The sequence below is a fragment of the Eptatretus burgeri genome, chromosome 14, assembly GCF_056783735.1.
Source record: "Eptatretus burgeri isolate ZD-2024b chromosome 14, Ebu_testis_v1, whole genome shotgun sequence".
Lineage (NCBI taxonomy): Eukaryota > Metazoa > Chordata > Myxini > Myxiniformes > Myxinidae > Eptatretus > Eptatretus burgeri.
In genome coordinates this window covers 18,731,471-18,745,421 of record NC_140974.1, presented here as the reverse complement: position 1 = coordinate 18,745,421, position 13,951 = coordinate 18,731,471, and the positions used below count along the sequence as shown (strand labels likewise).

Genomic DNA, 13,951 nt, shown 5'->3' with positions numbered 1-13,951 from the left:
TCAATGTGTGTCAACGATCGCATATCGTGCGTACAACTTATTCCCATCGCATGCGTTTATAATTGTTATGCAACATGCAACATGTTTATAATTACAAGACGTACTCCATTTAATACGACTTATGATAGCATACTTTAGCGTTCTATTCACGTATACCAAACTTACCCATACCGTAATCGATGTGTACCAGCGTTTTAGACGCATTTTTCAGAGGTCGGCATATGCTGGCAAGATCGCCAAGGTGTGACTGCGATGTTGACACTTCCATTTCTCTGGCGGTTATGATTTGAATTGTTGTGCGTCAGCCTTTTAATAGGCTACGTCACGTGATCGTCGGCGATGCGTGCAGCACGCTATGCATAAGTTAGACTATCGTTGGGCATTGGTTGTGAGAAGATTGAAATCTTTAAAAAAAACATCAAAAGTTCAACGTAAGCCAGCGTTTTACATACATTTTAATACGTTGCCATTGCTGGCTAAAACGTCAAGGTGTGACTGGGCCTTAAGATCCAGAAAATAAAAAAATGATATATTGTATGCTGCTGTCCTGTCTGAACCTGTTTGTGGTGAGGAAGTTGAGGTTGCAGAGAGATTCACTTACCTTGGCAGTGATATTCATGACTCTGCTGGCTGTGAGCCAGAGGTCAACACACGTCTTGTTTGGGCCTAGGGAGTCATGGATTCAATGGCGCATGGGATGTGGTGATGTCGGGACCTGTGCAGGAGGACGAAAGTCCGAGTGTTAAGGTCCATAGGTGCTTCCAGTTTTGCTCTATAGATGTGAGACTTGGACTCTGACTTGTGATCTGAGACAGAGACCTAACTCCTTCGGTACCAGGTCTCTTGGGTGAATCCTTGGCTATCCCTGGTCGGACTTTGTATCCAACGAGCGTTTGCTGAGAGACTCGGATGAGATTTGTTACCTGCATTGTCCGTGAGGGCCAGCTGCGGCTGTATGGACATGTGGCTCGTTTTCCTGACACTGATCCTGCTCACTAGATTCTCTCAGCGAGGGAGTCTCATGAGTGGAGGAGGCCAATGGGCCGACCACGTGACTCGTGGTTGCAGCAGGTTGATCGGCATCTCAATTAGATGGGGATGGCAAGATGGAGGCCCCTGGAGTACCAGCGGAAAGTGTACGCAGCGCCGCGCTGCTCTGGCGTATGCTCCCATATCTGACCTGACCTGATAGACTTTCTTGGAAAGGTTATGAGGGCTATAGGTACCAGAACAGAGGAATACATTTCCCATCAAGGAGACAATTTAACTGATGTCATTTTCAAAACCTAGTGTAATCTGAAGAAATTCCAGCATCACTAGTTTACAAATGTCAATAAAGTTGAATAAATAACTTCTACAATTAAAAAAAAATTCAACTTAAAACGTGCTCAGTCTTTTTGCCACACCCTGTGCAATTTGAGAAGTGTCTGTTTTTATGTGTTGTTAGTTTGTTTGTTTGATTTCTGTGCACTCCTGAACTGCTGGATGGAATGAGCTGAAGACAATTGGTTGTACTTGTGGTGTGCCAATGAAACATTTAGGTGGTAAAAATAATTAATAGTCCCAGGGTTTCAAGATGGGGAATGACCCCAATTCTCTCTGTAAAGGCCCAGCCACACCTTGACGTTTTAGCCAGCAATGACAACGTATCAAAATGTATGTAAAACGCTGGCTTACGTTGAACTTTTGATGTTTTTTAAAAGATTCGGACGTATTCATAACGAGTTGGTCGTATGCATAACATATTAGTAACGGACACAGAACGTTTCGTTGTGTTATAGATAACTTATACCAACGAATGCCGAACCTGTTGTCGGCCTATACAACCTATGCCCAACGATAGTCTATCTTATGCATAGCGTGCTGTACGTATCGCCGACGATCACGTGACATAGCATATTAAAAGGCTGACGCACAACGATTCAAATCATAACCGCCAGAGAAATGGAAGTGTCAACATCGCAGTCACACCTTGGCGATCTTGCCAGCGTATGCCGACCTCTGAAAAATGCGTCTAAAACGCTGGCGCACGTCGATTACGGTATGGGTAAGTTTGGTATACGTGAATAAAACGCTAAAGTACGCTATCATACGTCGTAGTAGGTGGAGTACGTCTTGTACTTTTTAACGTGTTAAACATTTTACGACGGACTTGCCGTATGCCTCACACGTTCCGCATGCGATGGGAATAAGTTGTACGCACGATAAGAGATCGTTGGCACACGTCGACAAAAGTTACTTGTAAGTTACTCATAAGTCGAAACACATCAAGGTAATGGTTAGCATCAGTGTTCCAGACTCCCTGTTTTGTTTTTTCTTCGGTATGACGGTGATGTTGACACTTCGATTTCTAGTGCGGTTATAATATAATATAATTAATAGGCTGCTGCTCAACGATTTAAATCATAACCGCACTAGAAATCGAAGTGTCAACATGACCGTCATACCGAAGAAAAAAATAAAATAAAAATAAAAATAAAAATAAAAAAAAATCAGGGAGTCTGGAACACTAATGCGAACCATTACATTGACTCGTTTCGACTTACGAGTAACTTAGAAGTCACTTTTGTCGACGTGTGCCAACGATCGCGTAACATGCCTACAACACGTTACGCATAGGTTAGAAATAAGTTTCGGGTTCGCTAAACATTACCTCGACGTGTTTCGACTTATGATTAACTTACAATTAACGTGTGTCGGCGTGTGTCAACAATCACATAACGTGCCTACAACTTATGGCCAGCGTAGCGGAACTTGTGAGTCATACGCTGGCATAAGTCTAACAAATTTCAAGCATGCTAAAATTTGAGGACAACCGAAAAGTACAACGTTTAAAGCCAGCGTACTACGACATATGGCAGTGTTTTTCAGCGTGCTCTCAATGTTTCCAAAACTTACCCATAACGTATTCGACGTGTGCCAGCGTTTTAGACAAATTTTTCAAAAAAATCGGCATAAGCTGGCTAAAACGCCAAGGTGTGACCGGGCCTTTAGAGTGCATCTCGCATCGCCACCTGGTGGGAGTAAGTATTATTATACAACTGCATGAAAACCATAGAAATCACGGAAGTGGGATTAATAACCCGTCCGTGAGGATGGATAGAAACTGTGCTCTTCAAAATAAATGTCTCAACCTTTTAGAATTGCTCACACCTTTCATGCTTTCGAAAGATTTGTGTTTCCTACATCTTTCCTGCACAACCCGTCACCATCGTGGTGGTGTTTCAAAATTTAAAGCGTGAGCATCAGGGTTTTGGGTGAACTTTTACAGTCGTTTCAAAGTACGATTTGGAGTGAAAACGTTTGCATCATGTGGAATTCGGTGTTGGTGGAGAGGTAGGGGACGAGAAAGGTTGGAAGAGATGGAGGAAAGTGAATAGCTGACCAAGCAATGTTGCATCATTGTGGTTCAAATTAGCCATAATACATGTGAGGGGGGGTCTAAAGAGTTCTATGAATGATAATATTCACAAGTCAAAGCCAAGCTCTCGTTAATAGTATTTTTGGCGTGTTTTTGACTATTGCGAGTATCTCGTTTGTCGACTCTTTTGAACGCCCCACCCAATAAAGGGCCGACATCAATTGTTCTTTTTGCTAGTTTGTTTTTTCTAGTATCTAAGGCTCGTACTGGAGCTGCAACACACACACACACACACACACACACACACACACACACACACACACACACACACACACACACACACACACACACACACACACACGAGACACAATGCAGGACGGTTAGATTAGACAAACAGACCGAATGAGCTTGGGGAAGAGCTCTCACTTCACGGGGCACTCTGGGTACCAGCGGCGTCACAACAATGGCACCGCTTTTCTCTCCGTACTCGGCAGGGCATTTCCGAAGAAGGAATTTCCTCTTCCCAATGGATACCAACCTATGGGAATTGTCTGTGCTCTTATCAAACTTAAACAAACGCAATTTGGAATCTGTATCTTGACAGGAAGACCAAGGGTCACACAATTGAGCTTGTAGCGACTTCATTTCCCCCCTCCCCAAGAGGTGTTTCCGCCTTGGGTAAAATCCGTGCTGAGGTGTATAAACAGCTTATCGTGGCATTTTGTGTGGCACACCTCATGGAAGTAAAAAAAGTATATAAACCACAAACATGTATAATTGCCTTTTTTTAAACAGTCACTACTGTTGTTAATAAAAAAAAAATTAACAATGAGGATAATACCAGGACCCCTTGCCACTCCCGTAGGGATTGGGTGGAGGAGGAGATTGGGACCATACTCTGTGTAGAGCGTTGGTGCTGCGAAGCAATCTCCTTGGCTATTGGGCACAATCCTGGACGGATCGCCACTCCGACAGTATACCAGCAAGTTGGCACTCATTTTGCCGACCTCGGAAGGATGACAGGCCGAGTTAACCCCACCTGCTACGAATTCAGCAGCCGAGCGGGATTTGAACTCAGGGCCCTCAGATCCAAAGCTCACCACCCTAACCATTAAGCCAACACCAGGCATAGTCCTTTTGGATTGGTTGGACTAGTCCTTTTAAATGCCTAACGTCAAAGTAGCATGGTTTTATTTATTTTATTTTAATTTTTAAGTCTTTGGTGAGACTTGGCCAGGCTTTGAACTGTCAACCTCAATGTCCTGAGAGAAGAGAATGGCAGTATTTGTAGATAAGGACAACTAGCTCTTCCACAAGCCAAGACTATGGTATGTGTACAAAGAAAAAAGAAAAAAAGGAGAAAAGATCGGTGCGCATTTTTTGTGGTTCAGACTAATCCACTCTCACGTCCGACATGGTACAGAGAATGGTACATCGACCTCGGGTATCTTAGAACATGGCACAGAGGGTTCACACCGGTTAGCACTTGCTCTGCGTGGTCTCCATTCACTGTATTTTGTTCCACAAATTCAATGGGGATTGGAAGACCCCATCGTTATCGAAACTTCCCGGGAGGAGAGTCGCGGTTCACGAAATCCATGGGCCCAATGCTATAATCACCATCATCGTTACACATATTCTGGGAGAATGGGTGCTTTCTTTCACCCATCTTGTGGTTGAGTAGTTCATCAAGAACAAGAAGAAGAAGAAGAAGAAGAAGAACAGCATGCAAGACATCCAAATTGTCCGTCATTACCGCACCAGTCGGTACACCTGTACAGATCCCTCCCATGGAAATGGGGTGATGTTGTCACATTGGGTTCTGGGAAGTTATAACCAGGAAAAAAAAAAAAAAACGTTGGAACAAGCTTATACATCATTTGCACCACGATGCGTTCCATTCCAAGAGGACATAAATCATCTGCTGTATTCTGATCAATCAGTGGAGCCGACTATCCTTGGGACGTGATGACTGCATAAACGTAATTTGATGCTCACAAAATGTCGGTATTATTCTACCAGTGATCTCTGTTTTCATGCTGCTAACCGTGTGAAGGATGACGTTAATGGAGCAACTTCAAAAACGACATAGACGATGCCTCGAGTGCAGAACCTAAAACAGCAACGTCATCATCATCATGATGTCAGAGGGATGGGAATGTGACAACCTTTGGCTCAACATCACTGAATGCTGGACGAGCTAGCCTGATTGAAGGGCAGCGCTTCCGTGAGGAAGGCACGATTTATGCGGAGAAGGCGATGCTTCAGCTGAAACTGGAATGGAATACATTGCGGTGTGAATCACGCCGACCAGCTAAAGGAGACGAGGATATTGTATTTTAAGGAAACAGAGCCGGGGTGGTTGAGATGTTCTGTGGCAGGGTTTTGTGTCAGTCCCGGTGCAAGGAGAACACACCAGTCTCTCTTCGTGCAGGCACAGTGATAACTCTCCATTCAGGGTGTCATAAATTGAACGAGTTAAGATTGCTCGTGCAGGCGAGGGTCAGAGGACAGAAGAGGGCTTCGAGTCCTTTGGATGGGCATCAAGACAGGTGTCCCATCTGCTTGCATTAACGGATGGAAGTTAAAGATCCCATGGTGTAATTCACTAAGAGCAGTCGACTTATCGCGGGCACTCCGAACAAATGACAAATTCCTCGCCCGATCAGTTCCAGTTGAACGCCGGGCCTGACCAGCCAATTCGTGAATGATTTGAGCCATTAGAGTAGTAGTTGTAGTAGTAGTAGTCGCAATGCTGTGCGGTAAAGCCGAAAGCTTCTCCATTCTAGGGATTCAGGCACTCCCTTGTCTGAAGATTTCTACTTGGGCATCCAAATGAAACACAACTTTTAATAACAAGCCTGATGTTGACTTTATGGTGAAGGTGGCTGGCTTAAGATCTTAGAGTCTTGAGTTCAAGCCCCTGTCATCTGTTGAAATAACACCAGGTGGGTTGACTCAGACTTTCATCCTTCCGATGTTGGCAAAATGAGTACGAGCTCACTGGTAACAAGGGCACTGCATCAGTGGCACAGCTGTGTTTGCATAAATTGTTGCAACCACCAACCATCGGCTGCATACAAAACAACAATGACTTTTAATCCAGGAAAATTTCTTGTTATATTAACACTTTTGATCAAACAAGACATACTTCGGTGGCCAGTCACACTCAGAGACGCCGCTTCTCATGTTTTGGGGTGTGGACATCTGCTACAGCTTCTCATGTTTACGACACAGCCGTGTTAGCATCGAGAGGCAGTCGGCATCCGGTTGTGCCAAAACCTTCGGCAGCATTTGTTGTTTCTCACAAGTTACACAACCTTCGTGTGCAGTTCAATCTGGATGGAGTATGCTTCCCCACTTCGGCCTGGGGCTCCACCCACACATGCAGCAACACCAGACATCACCGAACATCACTGGCATTTCACCAAGGAGATTCAGAATCATGGATTACTTCTTCCCCCCCATAACAAACAGGTCGGTGGCCTCACTCCTCTTTTCCTCATGACCCGATGTCCCATCCAAGCCTAACCAGCTCGTACACCGACGTACAACTTGAAACAATCTCTCCAAGTCTAAAAGTCCATGCTCATCTCCACCACTTTAAACCACCATTACTCTCCTTTGTGCAACGCGTTTCCTGAGTCTATCATTTCATGCTCTTCTCTACCGTCATTGAAGACAGCGATCCATCGCCATCTCATTTTGTCTCCACGACCCATCTTACAGGAGGAAGTCCTTTAACCTCTCTTGCCCCTTTTTCTAGAGATCTATTTCTTCCACTCTCATTGTTTGTTTCTCGTGTACAACTGTTCACAGACACACAAGTTAACTTTTCCCATTCTCGTTGCCTTGAACTTGTGTATGTACACTGTACAGTTCCTTCAGAAAGTATTCACACCCCTCGACTTTTGTCACATTTTGTTGTGTTTCAGCCCGAATTGAAAATGGATTAAAAAAATATTTTGTCGCCGATCTACGCAAAGTACAGTGGGACCCGCTTAATAGAATCACTTTGGGCCGGACAAATTTGATTCTAATAAGCGGGTGATTCTAATATCCGAGTTCACCAGAGTTGTGGAGTATCAAGCGGATCAAATGTCGAGTACACATACGGAGACAAATACTCAGCATTTAGTTTGATTTATATGACACACTTGCTCAAAACAATGTAACTTACTACTGAAAATAAAACAATTACACATACAGTACATATGTACTTTTCAAAGCAAAACAACATAGGTTTGTCGATGAGCCTACTCTGTAATGAAAAAATTGTCGATTGTTGCCTGCTTTAACGAGTCTGTGGCAATGGCGGTGACCTCCTTGTCAAGTTTGCGCAGGAAGGCCATGTCACTGAACCCATGTGATAGCAAACCAAGCCTGATCGTCTTAGCTGCAGACATCATTTCCTTGATGGTCGGGACAGAGATCTCCTCTTCCTCCTCTTCCTCCACTTTAGTGTCGGCGTCATAGTCTGCGTCAGTAGCAATTCCCATTTCGCGTTGGACTGTCGAAACGATGGCTTCGTCTGTGACATCATCGTCTGTGGTTTGGAGAGTGGCGTCCATGTTGACGAAGTCCTGCCATTGGTCGGGATCCATTTGAAGAGGGTTGGCTAACTCGTCGTCGTCATTGCTCTCGACCCTTTCGCCTTCGCTTGCCGCTCCGATGAAAATTCCTCCTTTGCGCCAGCAGTTCACTATGCCGGTAGTCTTCACATCATTCCATGCTGCGTCAATAAACAGCATAGCGTCGAGGATCGTTATCTTTTTCGCCAAGTCACTCGCTGTCATTGCTCCATCCTCGTTGTCAATCTCAGTGAGCACTTTTCGTAGCATGGCACGGCGGTAATGAGCTTTGAATGAACGGATAATTCCCTGATCTAACGGTTGAAGAACAGAGGTTGTGTTCGGCGGGAGAAATGCCACAGTAATGTTCGACAGTTGAAGTGATTGGGGATGTGCCGGACAGTTGTCGATGAGAAGCAACGCTTTCTGGTCATGACGCCGAAGCTCGCGATTCCACTCATCGAGCCATTCAGTGAAGAGGAAACCTGTCATCCATGCGGAGGAATTGGCTCTGTAGCGAACTGGAATTGTTTTGAGGCCTTTGAAACACCGTGGATTCTTGCTTTTACCAATACCGAAAGGAGGACGCTTAGCACCAGTCATCGAGCAGCAAAAAAGCACCGTGATTCTTTCCTTTGGCTTTTTCCCACCGCAGTGCTGATCTCCCTTGAAGAGGAACGGTCCGTCTGGTAAGGCCCGAAAATACAACCCGGTTTCGTCAGCATTCCAGATCTCATCAGCCGTGAAGCCTTCTACGAGATCCGGAAACATGTGGTCCAGCCATTGTTGTTTCCCTCCTACGTCAGCCGCCGCTGCCTCTCCGTGAAGTTTCTTGTGGATGATTCCATGTCTTTTCTTGAACCGGTCAATCCAGCTGTTTGTCGCACTGAACTTCTTGTTGTTGAACTTTTCCGCGAACTGAGCCGCTTTCTCCCGCATCAGAGGTCCAGAAAGCAGTGCTTCCTTTTCTCTAGAAGTTTGAATCCACTTGACCATTGCTGATTCGACATCGGGTGCGTTGCCGCTTCGCTTGCGTTTCTGAGAAGAAGACGAATCCACTTGACCTTTCAGAATGGCCTCTCAATCTTTCAGAATCTTGCAAAGGATCGGCTGGTTAATTTCCAACTTGTCTGCAGCTTCTCGTTGGCTCATTCTGGGTAAAGAGTCATAGTCCCTCAGGATTTGTGCTTTATCAATGTTTGAACGATCCGTCCGCTTTCGTTTTCTATCCATCGTGGAAATGACGACACGCCTAGTGCTTAGACTGCAGCTGTCAGCCGTCTGCCTATCTGTACAATGACTACCGAAATCACTGTAGTGGCATAGCGTTATTTTTAGCGTGACGTCAGCCGCCTGGTGGCAAAAGTTGGAACTGTGCGGCCAGTAGGCGCTGAACTGTCGAAGTGGATGGCCAGCAGCTGATTCCATTAAGCGGGTTTTTGATTCTAATAAACGGGAAAAATTGTGTACATTTAGATACAATGGAATCGGTCTCAACGATTTTGATTCTATAATACGGGTGATTCTATTAAGCGGGTCCCAATGTACCCCATAATGACAACGTGAAAACACGTTTTTAGATATTTTTACAAATTAATGAAAAATGAAAATCTGAAATGTCTTTCATCAATAAGTATTCAACCCCTTTACCATGACACTCCAAGTTGAGCTCAGGTACATCAAATTTCCTTTGATCATCCTTGAGAAGTCTCCACAACATGATTGGAGTCCACTTGTGGACGATGCAATTGATTGGACATGATTTAGAAAGAAACACACCTTTCTATATGAGGTCCCACAGTTGATAGTGCATGTCAGAGGAGAAACTCCACCATGAAGTCCAAGGAACTGTCTGCAGAACTCTGAGATAGAATTGTGAGGCGGCATAAATCTGGGGAAGGGTATAAAACAATTTCTCGAGAGTTGAAAGTTCCCAAGAGCAGAGTGAGCTCCACCATTAGGATATGGAAATAATATGGAACGACCCAGACTCTTCCTGTAGCTGGCCGTCCGACCAAACTGAGCAACCGGGCAAGAAGGACCTTGGTCAGGGAGGGGACCAAGAACCGAATGACCACTCTTACAGAACTACAGAGTTCCTTGGCTGAGATGAGAGAACCTGCTGGAAGGACAACAATCTCTGCAGCACTTCATAAATCTCGGCTTGATGGGAGAGTGGCCAGATGGAAGCTACTCCTGACAAAAGGCACATGACAGCACACCTGTAGTTTGAAGTGGGCATGTGAAAGACTCCGAGATCACGAGGCAAATATTCTGTGTTCTGATGAGACAAACATCGAACTCTTTGACTTGAATGTAAAGCGTTACGTCTGGTAGAAACCGAACACAGCTCATCACATATCTAACACCACCCCTACCGTGAAGCACGGCAGTGGCAGCATCATGCTCTGGGGATGCTTTTCAGCAGCAGGGACTGCGAGACATGTAAGGATAGAGGAAACAATGAGTGGAGCCAAATACAGGCAAATCCTTGAGGAGAATCTGCTTCAGAGTGCAAATGACCTAAGACTATGGGGAAGATTTACATTCCAACAGAAAAATGACCCCCCAGCAAACAGCCAAAGCAACACTGGAATGGCTGCAGACCAAGAACGTGAAAGTCCTTGTCCCATTGCTTGAACGAACAGTCCTTGAGTGGCCCAGCCAAAGCCCAGACTTGAATCCCATTGAGAACCCGTGGAAAGACTTGAAGATTGCTGTTCATCGACGCTCTCCATCCAACTTCACAGAGCTTTAGGAAATCTGCAAGGAAGAATGGGAGAAACTCTCCAAATCCAGATGTGCAAAGCTGATGCAGACTTACCCAAGAAGACTCAAAGCTGTATTCGCTGCCAAAGGTGCTTCTACAAAGTATTGACTCGTGGGGGCGGGGGGGGGGGCGGTGTTTGAATACTTATTGATGAAAGACATTTCAGCTTTTTCTTTTTCATTAATTTGTAAAATTTTCTAAAAACATGTTTTCACTTCGTCATTATGGGGTATTTTGTGTAGATCGGTGACAATTTGTTTTTTAAATATAATCCATTTTCAATTCAGGCTGCACCACAACAAAATGTGACAAAAGTCAAGGGGTGTGAACACTTTCTGAAGGTACTGGACATACAAAAGGACCACTCAGTCTCTCAATCACAAACTCAAGGTGGGTTGAACTTATCTTCAGGTTGTGCAGCGATAACGTCGTGGGGCATTGCATGGAATAACCGATGGGACACAGTCTATCCACCGTGTGATGTCAGGGTTTTCAATGATATCCAGAACAGACAGAGCCAGGATCGCCTGTGCTGGAGTAAGATAATAATATTATAACCCAGAGTGCGATCACACTCACACGTAAATGTTCGGTCACATGAACAAGCACACACACACAAACTCAAAAAGGCACACACGCAAACAAACACACACACACACAAACAGTCACACTCCCGTACACACACACACACACACTCAAAAAGGCACACACGCAAACAGTCACACTCACACACAGTCACACTCACGTACACACACACACACACTCAAACACAGTCACACTCACGTACACACACTCACAAACACAGTCACACACAGTCACACTCACGTACACACACACACACACACAAACACAGTCACACTCACGTACACACACAAACACAGTCACACTCACGTACACACACACACAAACACACACACGTACACGATCGCATCCCCGATACGAGGAGCGTGCGGCGCGCGCACCGAGCACGTGACGCACATCGAAAGCAACAGTTTATATCGCGATCCGTGCCGTCTCGCTCGTCCCCGCCGTGCCCCTCGCGCCTGCAATCCACCGGATGGAGAGCACGGCACGTGCAGGACGCGACGTGCACGGTGACGTGCATGCATTGGGGGATCGCCGATTAAATTCCCATCGCAGAGTGAGCACCAGGCTCGCGTGCATCGCGCCCTTACGATTCGTGCCCGAGGCATCCGTGCGCTCTTACCGTGCCAAACCCCGACCTGTCGTGCCGTTTCGCCGTGCCATGTCACTCCGCGCCACGTCCAGCCGCGCCGTGCCATGTCCCGATCAGTGTGACCGTGCCGGGGACGAGGGGGGGGCACGTCACGAGCGCGCTCCCACGCCCGAGCCGCGCGTCCCTCGATGATCGCACGTGTCCGCGTGCGTGCTGCGAGTACGTACCTGCGTCTCCGACGCGCACGTACGCCAGTCCCGGGGTATCGCTCTTGGAGCGTTCCCTCCGCACGGTCCGTGAGGGCTCCTGATCGTCGTCGTCGTCGTCGTCTCCACCAGCCGTCGCCATTAGCTCTCGGGCAGAGGCGAAGTACGTCGCGTACACCACGGCATCGCTGTTCAGATCCCGCGGAGCAATAATGGACGATCCCCGTGCCGAGGGCTCCGTGCTTCGGGCCGTGCACTCTACGGTTCGACATGGATCGGGAAAACCGTGCAGGGATGGACACGAGGTCGTGGACGTCACAAACGAGCGGCAAATCTCTTTAAACCGACCTGTTCGTGTCAACCCAGTAACCACTCGAACGTCATGTTCACTGATAGTTAGTGTGTAACTATTATTAACAACACACCAAACACCCACCCTGGGGGAAGACGGGTAACCACAAACCGAGCAACTATTGCTGGAACTCATCGACTAATCGAGCTGTTAACCACTTAATTTCCACCTGTCCGTGCGTAGTCTCGAGCGTGCTTTGCGGCACGTGTAAACGTGTCCCGGGGGGACCCGGAACCGGACCCGACCCGTGCGGACTCACAGTGGAAACGGAACGGGTCGGGCTTCGCGGTTCCTGGGAAGGGGAAGCGGCGTTGTTCGCACACCGCAAGCGGACTGTACGCACGTACAGTGAGTGCTTTGAACCACACGTACGGGTCTTGTCGTTAATCGGTGGAGTGCCGCACGCGGTAATTACCTGCCGAACGGTGCGTGGGCTCGTGTGTGACGTCACGATAGGCGAGAGTTTCAAACGCGCCTCGTGTCGACGTCACCGTTCGTAATCAACGCTCAGATGAAAGGTGCAAATTATACGGAAAAAGAAACCGAAAGGAGGAATTTGATAAATAAGGGAAGAGGAACAGGAGGGCGAAATGGAGACACACACACACACACACACACACACACACACACACACACACACACACACACACACACACACACACACACACACACACACACACACACACACACACACACACTTTGGTTGACAAAAATAAAGGAGAGAGGACAAGGGGAGTATGGAAGGATTATGGAAACGATGTAAACGACATTCAGACATCGCAATAAGGAGACGAGAGGGAAGGTCAGGACTTGTTCCTCGTCTGTCCGAGGTCAACAATTCAATAAATTGCTCTAAATATGATCAATGACCGTCCATGTAACAACAATTCGTACTCATCCGTCGAGGCATTTACTTATCTCGTACACTTCTGAATTTAAGTTGTACCTGTAATACCTGAAAACATGTTTTCATTTCCTTCCCCAAATATTTCCATTTCTCTTACAGAAAATAAAATTGTCAACTGCGACTCAGCGCACTAAAGGTTCATGACTTTGTCCAGTGTGAGCGACGGTGTCCCATAAGTTGTTAAACTTGAGTGTGGGTGAATACCGTGACAACTTCAATAAGAAGCAAGAAATGGCGTATTACCGGTGGGCCAATTTGGCGTCGTGTCCACAAAATAATATGATCCACTCGGTGATTGGGATGTCATAAATGACCGGAGCTCACCAAAAATTGGGAATAAGTTGCTCACCAAAAGCAGTTCAATAATAGTAATCCCACGGTTGAAAGGAGTGAAAACTCAATGAAGATGGAGCTGTGACGCAGCACCGTGGTACGCAGCTCCAGGTGCAGAGAGCAAAGTGCTGCTGGAGGATACGGCCATGGACACGGTTTAACTCCAGCGAACTTTCGCTTATCTCCAGTGAACTTTCGTTTATCTCCAGTGAACTTTTGTTTATCTCCAGTGAACTTTTGTTTAACTCGTGAACTACAGTGAACTTTCGTTTAA

At 46.4% G+C, this 13,951-nt stretch overlaps 1 protein-coding gene across 4 annotated transcripts in view; it reads right to left on the bottom strand.

The window, feature by feature from the left end:
• The window catches only part of LOC147012734 (phosphatase and actin regulator 1-like), a 203,120-nt gene extending 190,225 nt beyond the window's left edge, over nt 1-12,895 (bottom strand). The window contains exons 1-2 of one of the 4 annotated variants that reach the window (XM_085853857.1): nt 12,522-12,860; nt 12,107-12,343 (exon numbers count right to left, since the gene is read on the bottom strand). In XM_085853857.1, coding sequence (XP_085709983.1) covers nt 12,107-12,227 — 121 coding nt within the window. In that variant the 5' untranslated portion in view covers nt 12,228-12,343; nt 12,522-12,860. Of the gene's footprint in view, nt 1-11,909; nt 12,055-12,106 lie in introns of those variants that run through there. The other 3 variants (XM_085853856.1, XM_085853855.1, XM_085853858.1) reach the window with 3 other exon arrangements.
• Between the last annotated feature and the right edge of the window lie 1,056 nt (nt 12,896-13,951).